Source organism: Chiloscyllium plagiosum, unplaced genomic scaffold, assembly GCF_037043375.1.
Source record: "Chiloscyllium plagiosum isolate Xiang-an unplaced genomic scaffold, Cpla_swu_hap1 HiC_scaffold_1, whole genome shotgun sequence".
Lineage (NCBI taxonomy): Eukaryota > Metazoa > Chordata > Chondrichthyes > Orectolobiformes > Hemiscylliidae > Chiloscyllium > Chiloscyllium plagiosum.
In genome coordinates this window covers 77,542,438-77,557,796 of record NW_028270139.1, presented here as the reverse complement: position 1 = coordinate 77,557,796, position 15,359 = coordinate 77,542,438, and the positions used below count along the sequence as shown (strand labels likewise).

Here is a 15,359-nt window from a genome sequence, read left to right as displayed (position 1 = left end):
AATATGATCAGATCTCCAAGAATGGTTTCAACCAGAATTAGCGAGACTAAGAAACTCTGCATCGGTAACTTATCTGGAGACGGGAAATTCGGTCTCCCCAGGCGCGGACGAATTCCGGCGCATGCGCAGTGGAGGGTTTGATGTGTCAGCAAGGAAACTACAAATCCCAGCGTGCCGAGCGGGCGGCGCTGCGCATGTGTGTTGTGGCCGGAGGTGGGGTTGGAGCCGGGGATTGGGGTGGTCCGTACCGGGCCGGGGGGAGGGGCGGGCTGTGCCGGTGTGAGCGGAGCCGGGGCCATGGGCGGCCTGACGCTGGCTCGGGCCGTTCGGAGAGCGGTGCTGCTGCCGACTATGTTGACGTTCGGTGTGATCGTGGCGTCGGGTGGGCTGCTGCTGATGATCCAGAAGGGTATGCTGGCCGAGGTGGACACTCTGAGCGGCCGCTCGTACGGAGCCCGGGGCCCGGCCGGTGGCGGCGGCGACGACGACGGCGGTGATGGGGGACCAGGGGGGCGGCGAGGAGTTCAAGCTGCTGCCGGCATCGGGGACAAGTGGAAATGGGACGAGGACCCCGAGTACCAGGTGAGAACGGCATCGGCCCTTAATGTGACCAGTGACTGCTAACCACTAGTTACCACTGGTTATACTAGTTAAACCACTGTTATTGGTTTTAGATTCCCGACAGTGTGGAAACAGGCCCTTCGGCCCAACCAGTCCACACCGTCCCTCCGAAGAGTAACCCACCCAGACCCATTTCCCCCTGACTAATGCACCTAACACTATGGACGGTTTAGCATGGCCAACTCACCTGAGCTGCACATCTTTGTGACTGTGGGAGTAACGATGACGGGTTGTATTGTCACCAGGTAAGAGTCAGTATTGGATCAGTCGAGCTCCTCTACAATGTACCCTGCTACAAAGCAGAAACAATGTTGACACGTGAATGAGTAATATAAGGAATTTGTTTTTGTATGTGGTTTGTTCATGCAATATAGGTGTCACTGGCTGGGTGGTATTTACTGCCCCTCCCTAGCTGCCCATTTGAGGTTGGTAGTGAGCTCCTTTCTTGAACCACTGCATTCCATGTGTTGTAGGTAGATCCACATGGCTATAAGGAAGGAAATTCTAGGATTTTAACTCAATAACTTTGATGGAGCAGTGATATATTTATAAGTCAGCATGGTGAGTGACTAGGAGGAAAACTAACAAATGGTGGTGGTTGCATGTCTTTACAGCCCTTGACCTCCTATAGGTAGACATCATGCATTTGGAAGATGTTCTTCAAGGAGTGTAAGTGATTTTCTGATTTTATTAGCTGGTCAGCATCAGTGGTAGAGGGAGTGAATGTTTGTTTCCAATCAAGTGGGCTATTTTGTCCTGGATGATATTGAGCTTCTTGAGTATTGTTCAAGTGTCAATAATCCAGGCAATTGAAAAGGTTTCATCACATTATTGACTTGTACCTGTCTCATATCTTATCAGTGGTGGACTGGTTGATTGATTTGGTTTATTGTCATGTGTACTGAAGTACAGTAGTGCCTCAACATACGAACGACCCTGTTCGCGAACAAATCGGTTTACGAACAGGATTGTATGTAAAATTGTGCTTCAACGTACGTACGAAATTCAAGGTACAAGCGAAGGTGCGAATGCAAAAAGCCTGTGTGCGACCACGTGGTTTCATTGTTCTGCTTTGCCAAGCACGCTTTGAACACAAAAGCTCTCGAGCCCCGCGTGAACATTTTAAATGACAATATGATGTCCCATTTTCAGAAAATTCTGCAACAAAGAAAAAAACAAGTTTCTCTGGATTGTTTTCTTGTGGCATCACCAACCTCTAAGAGACAAAAAAGAGAAAAGACTCCAGAAATATCCGAACAATGGGAAAAATTGATTCAGTTCGCAACCTTTTTGGTTCGCGAACCGGGTCCCGGAACAGATTAAGTTCGTAAGTCGAGGCGCTACTGTACAGTGAAAAGCTTGCTTGCGAGCTGTACAGGCAAATCGGAGTAAGCAAGGTTGTACAGATCATTGGGTGGAAAAAAATTGGACAGAGTGAGGCAGATAGTTTACACCACATTGGATGTGCGTGAGGCAAGATCAACATTAACAAGATAAACATTATTTGAAGTTAGAGAGTCCATTCATCAGTCTACTAAAGGTAGGGAAAAAGCTGTTATTGGACCAGCTGGTGCGTGTGTTCAAGCTTCTGTACCTTCTGCCTGACAGAAGAGGTTAGAAGAGAGCATTACTGGAATGGGAGGGGTCTTTGATGTTGGCAGCCTTTCCACGGCAATGACAAGCGTGAATGGAGTCCATGGTTGGAAGGTTAGATTCCATGATGATTTGGGTTGTGCACACAACCGTCTGCAGTTTCTTACATTACTGGGCAGAGCAGTTGCCGTACCAGGCTATCATACTCTTGGACAGTATGCTTTTTGTGGTGCATCTGTAAAAGTTGGTGAAGATCCTTGTGGATATGCCAAAATTTCTGAGCTGCCTGAGGAAGAGGGGGTGTTGTTGTGCCTTCATGTGTCTTCACTGATTGCAGTCTACTGGTCAGGAAGCTGAGGACCCGGTTGCAGAGGTGTCTTCGTTGTCTGCTCTGAACATGTTATGTCAGGAGGCAAATTGCAAGGGACTGAGGTAGGCTCGTAAACTAGAGTTGATGTGGGCCATGACCCACCTCGTGAAGCACTTCATGATTATGGAGATCAGAGCCACTAAGTAGTAGTCATTAAGGCACATTGCATGTGTTTTCTTTGGTACTGGGATGGTGGTGGTCTTCCTGAAGAAGGTGGAGACTTCGGCTTGGAGGAAGAGGTTGAAGATGTCATTGAATACCTCCGCCAACTGATCTGCACAGGATCTAAGTGTTTGGCCGGGGACACCATCCAGGCCCGTCACTTTCCTTGGGTTGACTCAGGAAGACGGATCTGATGGCTGCAAAGGTGATGGAAGGAACAGGGGCATCCAGGGCTGTCAAAGCAGATGACACCACACTGCACAAACCGAACATAGAAACCATTGAGCACATCAGGGAGAGGTATGTCTTTGTCTGCTATTTTGTTCTGCTGCAATTTGTATCTCATTGTTGTTTAGGCCTTGTCACAGGCAGTGGGAGGTCGTATGGGCCTCTGACTTGGTTTGGTACTGCCTCTTGGCATCTCTGGCTTTGCGGAGGTCATATCTGGATTTTCCGTCTCGGTGTGTATCATCTGACACCAATGCCGCACACCTGGTCTTCAGTAGGGAGTGGATTTCCCAGTTCATCAAGGTTTCCGGTTGGAGAAAACCTGGGTTGACTTCCTTGGCACACAGTGCTCCAAGCATTTGCTAATGAATTCTGTCATGGTAATTGTGTACCTATCTAAGTTTTTTTGCTGAGTATTTGAATACAGTTAAGTCCACTGATTCCATGCAGTCCTAGAGATGCTCTTCTGCAGACGATACGAAGATTGGTGGAGTTGTGGATAGTGAGGAGGGCTATTGTCGGCTGCAAGGGGACTTAGATATGATGCAGAGCTGGGCTGAGGAGTGGCAGATGGAGTTCAACCCTGTTAAGTGTGAGGTTGTCCATTTTGGAAGGACAAATAAGAATGCGGAATACAGGGTTAACGGTAGAGTTCTTAGTAAGGTGGAGGAGCAGAGGGATCTTGGGGTCTACGTTCATAGATCTTTGAAAGTTGCCACTCAGGTGGATAGAGCTTGTAAGAAGGCCTATGGTGTATTAGCGTTCATTAGCAGAGGGATTGAATTCAAGAGTCGTGAGTTGATGTTGCAGCTGTATAGGACCTTGATAAGGCCACATTTGGAGTACTGTGTACAGTTCTGGTCGCCTCATTTTAGGAAAGATGTGGAAGCTTTGGAGCGGGTGCAGAGGAGATTTACCAGGATGTTGCCTGGAATGGAAAATAGGTCGTACGAGGATAGGTTGAGCGTGCTAAGCCTTTTCTCATTGGAAAGGAGAAGGATGAGGGGTGACTTGATAGAGGTGTATAAGATGATCAGGGGAATAGATAGAGTAGACAGTCAGAGACTTTTTCCCCGGGTACAATAGAGTGTTAAAAGGGGGCATAAATTTAAGGTGAAGGGTGGAAGGTATAGGGGGGATGTCAGGGGTAAGTTCTTTACCCAGAGAGTGGTGGGGACATGGAATGCGCTGCCTGTGGGAGTGGCAGAGTCAGAATCATTGGTGACCTTTAAGCGGCAATTGGATAGGTACATGAATAGGTGCTTAAGCTCGGACAAATGTTCGGCACAACATCGTGGGCCGAAGGGCCTGTTCTGTGCTGTATTGTTCTATGTTCTATGTTCTGCTGCCTTGGACTAGCATTGTATTTCTTTCTGTGAAGGATCTTCCTGTTTCAACTTGTAAGCTGGGAGAAGGAACATGGCATGGTGATCTAGTTTTCCAATTTGTAGACAGGAGTACTTGAATAATTTGGATTCAAGATGGCGTCAATACTGGGCAACACCTTGTGAGCTCCCTACAGCAGATCTAACTCTGCTATTTCTTCTAACCATTCAACACTTTTTAAAAACCTAAATTCTAAGCCTGTAAATCTATTCTTGTAGCCACAGCGTTTAGTTGTCGGTCTAATGCAATTTCTGATTAATCTGACACTGGTATGAATGTCACTTGCCATTAATCAACTCAAGATTGAATATTGTTCAAGATTGAATATCGTGCATTTGGACATGCACTTCAGTTTCTAAGGAGTTGAGATTGCACAATGTTCAGCAACAATCATCAGCAAATATGTTCATTTCTGTCCTTCTGATGGAAGAAGGGCCTTTGATGAAAGCTCAAGGTGGTTTGGGCCTAGAACCTCCCCTGAGAAACTCCTTCAATGATGTTCAGTGGCTAGGATCATTAACCATCTCATCCTTTGTTATATGACTCCACCCACAGGATTTTCTCGCTGATTTCCCATTGACTCTAATTTTGCTAGGGTTTCTTGATATGTATTCAGTTAAAGGCCGCCATGGAGTGAAGGGCAATCATCCTAATCTCTTGAGTACTGCCCTTTTGCCAATGTTGGGACCAAGGCTGCCAAGAGGTCAGGAGCTGAGTAGTTTTGAGTAAGTGCTGCTTGATAGCACTGTTGACGACAGCTTCCATTAATTAACTTAACTTATTATTGAGAGTAGACTGATGGCGTGGTAATTGACTGTATTGAATTTGTCCTGTTGTTTGTGTACAGGACATACCAGGGCAAGTTTACATATTGTTGGACAACTGCCAGTGTTGTAACTGTACTGGAACAGCTTGGCTAAGGGCATAGCTAGCTCTGGAGCACGAGTCTTCTGTACTTTTGCTGAAATCTTGTCAGGGCCCGTAGCCTTTTCTGTTTCATTGCCTTCAGCTATTTCATGGTATCATGTGGAGTGTATCAAATTAACTGAAGGATGATGGGAACCTCAACTGGAAGTGGTACAGAACATACAATATCCCAGATACCTCCATCCTGGGTACGGTATGATTTTCAGGTTGTTGCTTGACTAATGTGTGGATAGCCTTTGCAATTTTGGTACAAGGTACCAGATGTTTATAAGGAGGACTTTGCAGGGTCAACAGGCCTGTATATATTGATGGTTATTTCCTGTGTTTTGTCTGTTCAGTTTAATCTGTTTCATCAGATTTTGTAACAGCTGTAAACAAACGCTGGGCCATTAAGAGTCAGCCACATTGCATATTGGCCAGATTAGATGATAGATTTCTTTCCCTAAAAGGACATTAACAATTTACTACAATTGTCAGTGGTTTTGTGGTCACCAAATTCCAGACTATGTAGCAATAGAATTTGAATTTGTGTCTCCAAATTGGGTCTCTGCGTCACAAGTCATAGAGATGTATGCCTTCGGTCCAACTCATCCATGCCAACCAGATATCCTAACCTAATCTAATCCCATTTGCCAGCACTTGGCCGATATCCCTCTTAACCCTGCCTATTCATATACCTATCCAGACATGAGCCCAGTGACAATATCACCAGACTACTGCTTGCCCTAACTGAAATCAAAGAACAAGGCATACGATGACTTAAGAAAACAAAGAAGAAGCTGGCAGAATAACTATGGAAAATTAAGAAAGTGAAAAATCATTTAGCAATGTGAAGGGAAACAACAAAAGAAATATAAAGATAGGGCCACTGAGGGGCATACAGGATGAAATATTCAGTAATGGTAGAAATATTTTTTGAGTGAGTAATTGTGTCTTTCAAACTTTATTGTGTTTTTTTGAGAACTTAACCAAAAAGATTTGAGGGTAGGGAAATAGATATCTACACTGAAGTTAGGAAAACCTTTGACAAGGTTCTCAGTATAGACTAATTAGTAATGTTAGATCGCATGGGATTCAGGGAGAGCTTGCCAATTGGATACAAAACTGGCTAGACAGTAGGAGACAGGGTGGTGGAGGGTTGTTTTTCAGACTGGAGGCCTGTGACCAGTGGTGTTCTGCAGGGATCAGTGCTGGGTCCATGTTTGTTACGAACGATTTGGATGAGAATGTAAGGGTACGGATGACACCAAAATTGCTGGGATAGTCGCTAGTGAAGAAAGTTATCTAAGAATACAAAGGGATCATGTAGCCTTTTCTGGAGCATTTTAGCACTGGGTTAAGCTCCTCCAACTCTGTCTCTGATATAGGCCTCTTGTGTCTGGAGTGTCTCAGAAGAAATTAATTCACTTCAGATGGCAAAGGCGTTGAGGTTGCAACATCCGCCATGTATCTTCGAAGCTTGACAGAGAGGCAGAACCCACGGGTCCCGGAACAGTCAGAAAGGCTGTCAAGGAATCAGCACTGTTTGCAAGTTTGCAGCTTTTGTATTGTCCACGTGCTTGTTGAGGACCGTCTTTATACATCACTGGACCTGACTTCGTGTCAACCATGTCACTCACCCATTTGGGGCTGTTCCCATGGTTCCAATACCAAACGTCCCCTGAAGTCTGTCTGCCTTAGTGGAGTCTTGTGTCTTGTATTGGAATTCCCGATGCTGTTACACATGCCTGAGCATATATACCTTGCAAAATCTGGAATTGCTTTCTGGTCAATAAGCAAGGTGGCCTTGGCTCCTTTTGTTAATCTCCAGACTTTCCTGAAAAAGTTTGGGTATTTAATTAGCAGACAATAATTTTCTAATTTCGAAACACTGAGCCAATCTAGGTGAATCTTTTCTCAACCTATTTTGCCCCATCAAGCTTAGGCCCAAGCCTTTTACTATAATCAGTGGTAACTGAAGCAGCTGCTTCTCATTGAGACCGGAACTGAAATTGTATCCTTAATCTCTGTAAGGCCTCAGTATAGGGTCTTTAGTGTAGCCAAGGTCTGATGCAAACTTGTTTAGAGTCAAAAGCAAATTTTGTTAAAGACTGGTTCTGCAATCACTGAAATGTCCATCCCAGTATTGACCTCCATTAAAACTGGTTGATCCTTTTAACCAGATGTTTATTTTGGTTCAGATTTGGATGTTGCTAAGTGACTTAACTGTTCCAAACCAGATGTAGGTGTACTCCCCAGGTATGCGCTTTCTTGGATACTCGCCTGTAAGTTCTCTTAATCAACTTTTTAGGTCCAGTGGGACTCCTTTGCCTTGAGTCTGCATACTGGTAGCAACCACAGTAGCTTGCTGAATGCCAGGATGCTGAAGAAAATTTTAACCGTTTGGCTGAGGCTTGGCTTTGTTTTGGCATTTTGCTGTGGACTGACTTGCAGTTTCTCTGTTCAGGGTGTACCTTGAGTGAGGCTGTGCAATTGCTTTCACTCAAATGGTGTTCCCCAAACTGTCAGGAGGATTATTCATTGCTTTTCATCTGCCCCAATGCCATTTGCCCACAAAAAATAATATTCTTTCCACATACTGGGCCCAGTCTTTGGCAGGATCAAACAAGTCAAGCTTCTCAAATACTGGCATGATGCCAGAAATGCTGACCCCCCAACTCAAAGATGACTGTTGCGAGCAAATTTATTCATGTGCCTTGACACTTATCCAGCTGCCTTAGAGCCAGCTCTCTGAGTGAACAATATGTCTAACACCCCTGGCTGACAGATAAGAACAGGACTCCCTGATTGGACCAGATTAACGGCCCCAATCAGGGAATTCCTATTCAATGGCAATGACCTGCCTGACCTTGTGACGATCGCCAGACTTCCCTGTTTTGTGTTCTGTACTCTAGCTGAAATACACTGAACAGCTGCTGATAACCAAGAGAGTATTTCCCCATTCTGATTTCCTATCATGAGTCCATCTGTATGAAAAAGAAGAAAATAAAATACAAGTTACAAATTCAAAATGTTGAACTTTTAATCACTGCATATGATGAAATAATCTGTATTTTCTAAAGTGCATTGTCCAAATTGTGAAATCCATCTATATCATCATTTCTGATGTTTACTGTGATTTCAAGTTAGTCCTGGAGAAGCCTCCTTTTCTTCTGGAGAATCTATCTTACAACTAAGCCGTAGTTTAGGAATCCTAAGTTAAAGACATGGTGTAGCCTCTCCAAGATAATTCTGAATTCCTGTATTGTATGTAAAATAAGTAATGAAGAGACTGTTATTAATAGAAGTGTCACTTTCTGGCCAGTTGACCTAGACAGACTTCGATTAAGAGAACAGGCAGGTGATTTGCTGTTTTAAAACCACAATCTCGCTGGCATTTTTCCATGATCATCTGCTGAGTTATACAAATAATCAGGAGAACTTGCACAGACATAATTCTTGAGTTACTAAACTGAAAAGTACAAGAATAGTGAGATTCTGTTAGTTGAAGGATTGATGTTGGCCAATGTGCCATTACAACTCTCCTACTCTTTCAAATAATGTCATGATTTATGCCTACCTAAAGGGACCTGTGAATGAATTCCCTCATCCTGAATTGGCAGCTTGTGTGATGCTCAGAGAATGAACTTTCTGACTTGAACCCATCTGTTTCACTAATGTCCTTTTTAGGGGGGGGAAATCTGCCATCCTCACATGGCCTGGCCTACATGTGACTCCAGACCTATACAAATATGGTTTACTCTCAACTGTTGCGTTAGGAATGGGCAACAAATAGTGGCCTGGCCTGCGCCATCCATGTCTCATGGATGAATGTCCTCCATGGATGTGATTACTTACTTGCAGGACAGTGGGAGAGGGGAGATGGGCATCTGCCTCATCAGCCTGGACCAGGTGAAGGCCTTTCACAGGATATCACACTCCTGCATGAGTGACATACTGTCCAAATGGGCTTTGGGGAGAGAATCTGAATTGTATCCGACTGCTGTATACCAACATTGTTAGTGAATCTACAGTTGGGAATTGAAGTTTCCCAATCAGGTCTGGAGTCTGACAAGACTGCCCTCTTTCTCACCTGCCTTGTTTGTGTATTGAATAGAGTCAGTCGCTGAGTTCATCAGGAAGGATACAGATCTGAAAGGGGTGTCTATTCCACACAATGGAGGCTTGTGGGTGGATGACATCACTGTTCTCTGCTCACATATACAGTCAGTGCACAGACTCATGAGCGTTTGTGACCAGTTCAACTTGGCATAGGGAGCCAAAGTAAGAGCGAGGCCATGTTCTTTGGGAGCTGCGCCAACCCATCCTTTATCCCCATCACAGTCCAGACAAGCTATCCAAAGGTTCTGGGAATATGGTTCAAAGGAGCTGGGGCACACACAAGAACTTGGAAGGAGCAAATTGACCAGGTGAGACAGACACTGGCAGATAGGAGCACCACTGTCTCTCCATTGCAGAGCAAAGTATGGTAATCAGATGTGAGGCACTCTGTTGTTGTACATGGTGCAGGTCTGGCCCATTCCCAGAACCTGTGCCTTTGTAGTCACCTGAGTCATCTTCCAGTTCATCTGGAGGTCAAACATGTACCTAATTCTGCCCTCTTCCTGATGGCCACCTTTGGTCTAGGCACAGCTTGATGCAGCCATGCCATGTATCGAGGTTCTACTTGTTGCCACTATTACGAAAAATGGCCTTGTTACCGCAGACCGCTCCAAGTAGTTGGACCTTTCTATATCACCTGTCCTTCATGGAAAAATTTGTAAAACAAAATAGACCTTTGATCACAAGTCCATTAGGAAGTGGTCAACACGTAGCGTCCTTGACCCCTTGCAGGGAAAAGGAGATTCTGCTCCCTCTTAGAAGCAGACTGACAAAGTTATTTCTGGTGATGAGGCATTTTTCCAACTTTCCAGCAAACACAAGACATAGCTTGGCTGATGGTGTGAAGAGCACTATTTGTCAAATCCTTCATGTATGCCCAGCCTCTCTGTGCCACCACATGCTGTCCTTGAAGTGACTGCAAGGGCAAGACACCATCACACACCACCTTCTGGAATGTATCTTTGCAAAGGTCTGGAGAGAGTTGTAGTGGTTTTTGTAGAGGTTTTCCCCGAGCAACTCAGTGACGAAGGAATCTGTGCTCTATGGTCTATTCCCCAGAACGTACCAAGACAAACATTGACCGTGCCTGGAAGACCTGTCATCTGGGTGAAAGAAACTCTTCAGTCTGCCAAACCTGTTGGTCTTCCAGTGTAAAGAGTTGACCTTGAACAAGTGTTGCAGACATTTAAAATGCTTTAAGATGAATCCCCGGGACCTGAAAGTATATCCCAGGACTTTTTGGGAGGCTAGGGAGGAATTTGTACGGCCCCTAGCAGAGATATTTGTATAAGTGACAGCCATGGGTGAAGTGGCCAAAGATTAGAGGTTGGCTAATGTTGTGCCATCATTTAAAAGAGGCTTTAGATCAGATTCCCTACAGTATAGAAGCAGGCCCATCAGCCCAAAAGGTCCACACTGACCCTCCAAAGAGTAACCCACACAGGCCCACTCCACTACCCTATATTTAGCTCTGACTAATGCACCTAACACTATGGGCAATTTAGCATGGCCAATTCACCTGACCTGCATATCCTTTGGATTGTGGGAGGAAACCGGAGCACCCAGAGGAAACCGACACTGTAGGAAAATGCATGGAAACTACAGACCAGTATGCCTAATGTCTACGGTGGGTGAATTGTTATAGGGGATTCTGAGAGACAGGATCTATAGGAATTTGGGAAGGTATGGACTCATTTGGGATAGTCAACATGGCTATGTGTATGAATAATCGTGTCTTGCTAATTGATTTTTTTTTGAAGGAGTGACCAACAACTTAGATGAGGACAGTACAGTAGATACCTGCATGGACTTTAGCAAGACTTTTGAGAAGGTACCACATGGCAGGTTGTTGAGTAGGGTTAAATCTCACAGATTCGGGAAGAGCCAGCCAATTGGATTCAAAAGTAGCTTTTTGGTAGAAGACAGAGGGTGGTGGTAGTGTTGTTTTTCACACTGGAGGCCTGTAACCATCAGTGTGCCACAGGGGTCAGTGCTGGGTCTTTATTATTCGTCATTTATATCAATAATTTAGATGAGAATTTTGGAGGTATGGTTAGTAAGTTTGCAGATGACACCAAGATTGATGACATTGTGGATAGTGAAGAAGATTATCTGGGAATGTACCAAGATAGAGTCATAGAAATGTACAGCACGAAAACAGACCCTTCGGTCCAAATCGTTCATGCCGACCAAATATCCTAGTCCCACCTGTCAGCACCCGGCCCATATCCCTCCAAACCCTTCCTATTCATATACCCATCCAGATGATTTTTAAATGTTGCAATTGTACCAGCCTCCACCACTTCCTCTGTCAGCTCATTTCATACACTGAGAAAGTTGCCCTTTAGGTCTCTTTTATATTTTTCCCCTCTCACTCTAAACCTATGCCCTCTAATTCTGGGCTCTCCAATCCCAGGGAAAATACTTTGCCTATTGATCCTATCCATGCCCCTTATAATTTTGTAAACCTCTATAAGGTCACCCGACAGCCTCCGGCGCTCCAGGGAAAACATCCCCAGCCTGTTCAGCCTCTCCCTCTATAGCTCAAATCCTCCAAACTCGGCAACATCTTTGTAAATCTTTTCTGAACCCTTTCAAGTTTCACAACATCTTTCCGATAGGATGGAGACCAAAATTGCATGCAATATTCCAACAGTGGCCTAACCAATGTCCTGTACAGCCAAAACATGACTTCCCAACTCCTGTACTCAATACTCTGACCAATAAAGGAAAGCATACCAAACGCCTTCTTCACTATCCTATCTATCTGTGATTCTACTTCCAAGGAGCTATGAATCTGCACACCAAGGTCTCTTTGTTCAGCAACACTCTCTAGGACCTTACCATTAAGTGTATAAGTGCTGCTAAGATTTGCTTTCCCAAAATGCAGCACCTCGCATTTATCTGAATTAAACTCCATCTGCCATTCCTCAGCTCATTGGCCCATCTGACCAAGATCCTGTTGTAATCTGAGGTAACCTTCTTCGCTGTCTACTACACCTTCAATTTTGGTATAATCTGCAAACTTACTAACTATACCTTTTATGCTCACATCCAAATCATTTATATAAATGAGGAAAAGTAGTGGACCCAGCACCGTTCCTTGTGGCACTCCACTGGTCACAGGCCTCCAGTCTGAAAACAACCCTCCACCACCACCCTCTGTCTTCTACCATTGAGCCAGTTCTGTATCCAAATGCTAATTCAACTGGATCAGTGAGCCGAAGAATGGCAGGTGGAGATTAATTTAGATCAATGCAAGGTGTTGCATTTTGGCCGATCAAACCAGGGCAGAATGTACAAATGAATTTTTTAAAAGTGAGACATGTACCCCTCAGCCAAGGCTGACTCCTTAACTAGGAGAAAGTGAGAACCGCAGACGCTGGAGCTCAGAGTCAAGAGTGTGGTGCTGGAAAAGCACAGCTGGTCAGGCAGCATCTGAGGAGCAGGAGAATCGACGTTTTGGGCATAAGCCCTTCATCAGGAATGAGGCTTGTCCATTCTTCCTTCCCAGCTATCTGCTCTATCTTCCTTTCTTGACCTATCACCTTCACTCCCCACCTTCATCTACCTATCACACTCTCTCAGCTACCTTCCCACTCCCCACCCCAGCCCACAAGCCTCATTCCTGATGAAGGGGTTATGCCCGAAACATCGATTCTCCTGTTCCTCAGATGCTGCCTGACCGGCTGTGCTTTTCCAGCACCACACACTCGACTCGGACTCCTTAAATAGTTGAAGAAGATTTTCATACGCTAGTACTTTTGTTTTAGCATTTGTCTGGAAAAGTTACTGATATTGACAGAGGTTTGTATGCTCTATCTTCCTAATTACTTTCATGTTTTCCATGTCTTTTTCCAGATTATTCAAGATATTCGGAATAGGACCATTCAGAATGTATGCAAACCCAAAACGATGCCGCATAATATTTTTGATTTAACATCACCTCAGCGACGGAATTTACTGAAACACATCCTGGTCAATGATAAATACAGATTCTTGTATTGTTATGTACCCAAAGTTGCATGTTCTAACTGGAAACGTGTTATTAAAGTTCTGAGTGGTGTGCTGGATAATGTCCATGTCCAGATAAAAATGGATCACAAAAATGACCTGGTCTTCCTTGGAGATTTAAAAAACAGTGAAATTAAATACAGATTGAGACATTATTATAAATTTTTGTTTGTTCGAGACCCAATGGAGCGATTGTTGTCAGCTTATAAAAACAAGTTTGGGGAAATTGAGGCATACCAGCGGAGATATGGAATGGAGATAGTGAGAAGGTATAGAAAACACGTGGGACAATCCAGGGGAGATGATGTTACTTTTACAGAATTTCTTCAGTACTTGGTGGATGAAGATGTAGAATCAATGAATGAACATTGGATGCCTGTTTACAATCTATGCCAGCCATGTGCTGTGACATATGACTACATTGGTTCTTATGAACGATTGCAAAGTGATGCGCACCATGTACTTCGAAGTATTGGAGCCCCACTTCATGTGGAATTCCCTCAAAGGCAAGCATGGTATAAACCCATCACTAAAGAGACCATACATTACTACCTGTGTAAAGTGCCACAAGAACTTCTCAATGAACTTTTGCCAAAGTATATTCTAGACTTTTCACTTTATGCATACCCTCTCCCAAACGTTACAAGTGAATATTGCAGACATTGAAGGGCCAAGATGTGTTGGTAGAAACCCTTCTCTATTTATATTCTAAATGGTAAATATGGAGTTGTTAGTATTACACCAAGGTTATAACATTATTTTTGTGTGATGTCATTATATACCTGTACAGCACTAGGATTGTTACCTTCCTAAAGCAATGGTGGTTCTTTGCCGCTAATCCCTCCCTCATCTTGAGTTTAGCCATCATCAGTTAGTTTTCAGAAGTGAACATTAAATTATTGTCCAAGACCAATATTATTGGCACTAAGCTTCAACTACATTTCCCTCTATTTTTTCATCAGTAGAATATTCTGCAGTTTCTTGCCCACTTATTAATGATTACCATTGGAATAGTACTTATTATAATTTAGTGATGTTTATCATTCAATTCCATCTCATGTCAAAGAAAATCTGAGCAGAATAGCAACACAGTGAATCTTACTAGAGTGTAAACATATTTTTCCAGATTCAGATCTTTTGCTGTCTTTTAAATCTCATTTTCTTATTTAAGAAAAAGAGCAGGTCTCAAATCCTGAATCATTGATAATTCTCGAGTCTGGTTTTTAATTGTGCCACAGTAGCAAAAGCCTTAACAATGCAATCGAGAATTAGCTGTATTTGACCAGGCCCTGTGTTGCTTTTTGTTTATTCTCCCCACTATAATGAAGAGATTGAGTGGAGCAGAATATGCTTTTTTTAAATGAGCTTCTATAGGTTGGTGGTGGAAAATCAGTTGTATTTATATATTCCAAAAGCTGATATCAGTTGAGCGGAATACAAGGTATTGGGAGCAAGTTGGGCTGATAATAGTTCAGTTTTTTTAAAAGGGTCTATTTTTTATGAAGATATTACAAATGAAATAAAATATTACCACTTAAAATGAGTTTGTTTTCTTTTATTTGCTAAAAGTGTGAGTTGCAATTTGTTACATATGTTTAATGCCTATTTTAAAATGTCTGTTTTGACAATGATTTGATGTTGGTCTCCTCATTACAGACATTTCTTGTAATCCTTTCAGAATACTACCAAGAAAGTGGGGGTATTCATTTTTACAATGACAATTGAAAAGTAGAGATGTTAACTTTAGGAATTTTGATTAGACCATAGTTGAGAGTATTGTGAACAGTTCTGGTCTCTTTAGAAAAGAAAAGAACATGGAGGCAATGGGGAAAAGTGTCATGAGCTTTGTATGTAAACAGTGATCATTTTCAAAATGAGCCTTATTAAAGAAGCTGGACTGAAAAGGATTTTACTATGCCTTGGAATTTAAGTTAACAGTTTAATGAGTGCTTTGGCT

General features: G+C 43.5%; 1 protein-coding gene across 1 annotated transcript; it reads left to right on the top strand.

Annotated features, from left to right (window-relative positions):
* The first annotated feature begins 285 nt into the window (after positions 1 to 285).
* chst14 (carbohydrate (N-acetylgalactosamine 4-0) sulfotransferase 14) lies at positions 286 to 14,964 on the top strand. The gene is made up of 2 exons (XM_043690547.2): positions 286 to 582; positions 13,250 to 14,964. Exons 1-2 carry the CDS (start codon positions 298 to 300, stop codon positions 14,066 to 14,068), a joined length of 1,104 nt encoding a protein of 367 aa, XP_043546482.2. The 5' UTR covers positions 286 to 297; the 3' UTR covers positions 14,069 to 14,964.
* The last annotated feature ends 395 nt before the right edge of the window (positions 14,965 to 15,359 follow it).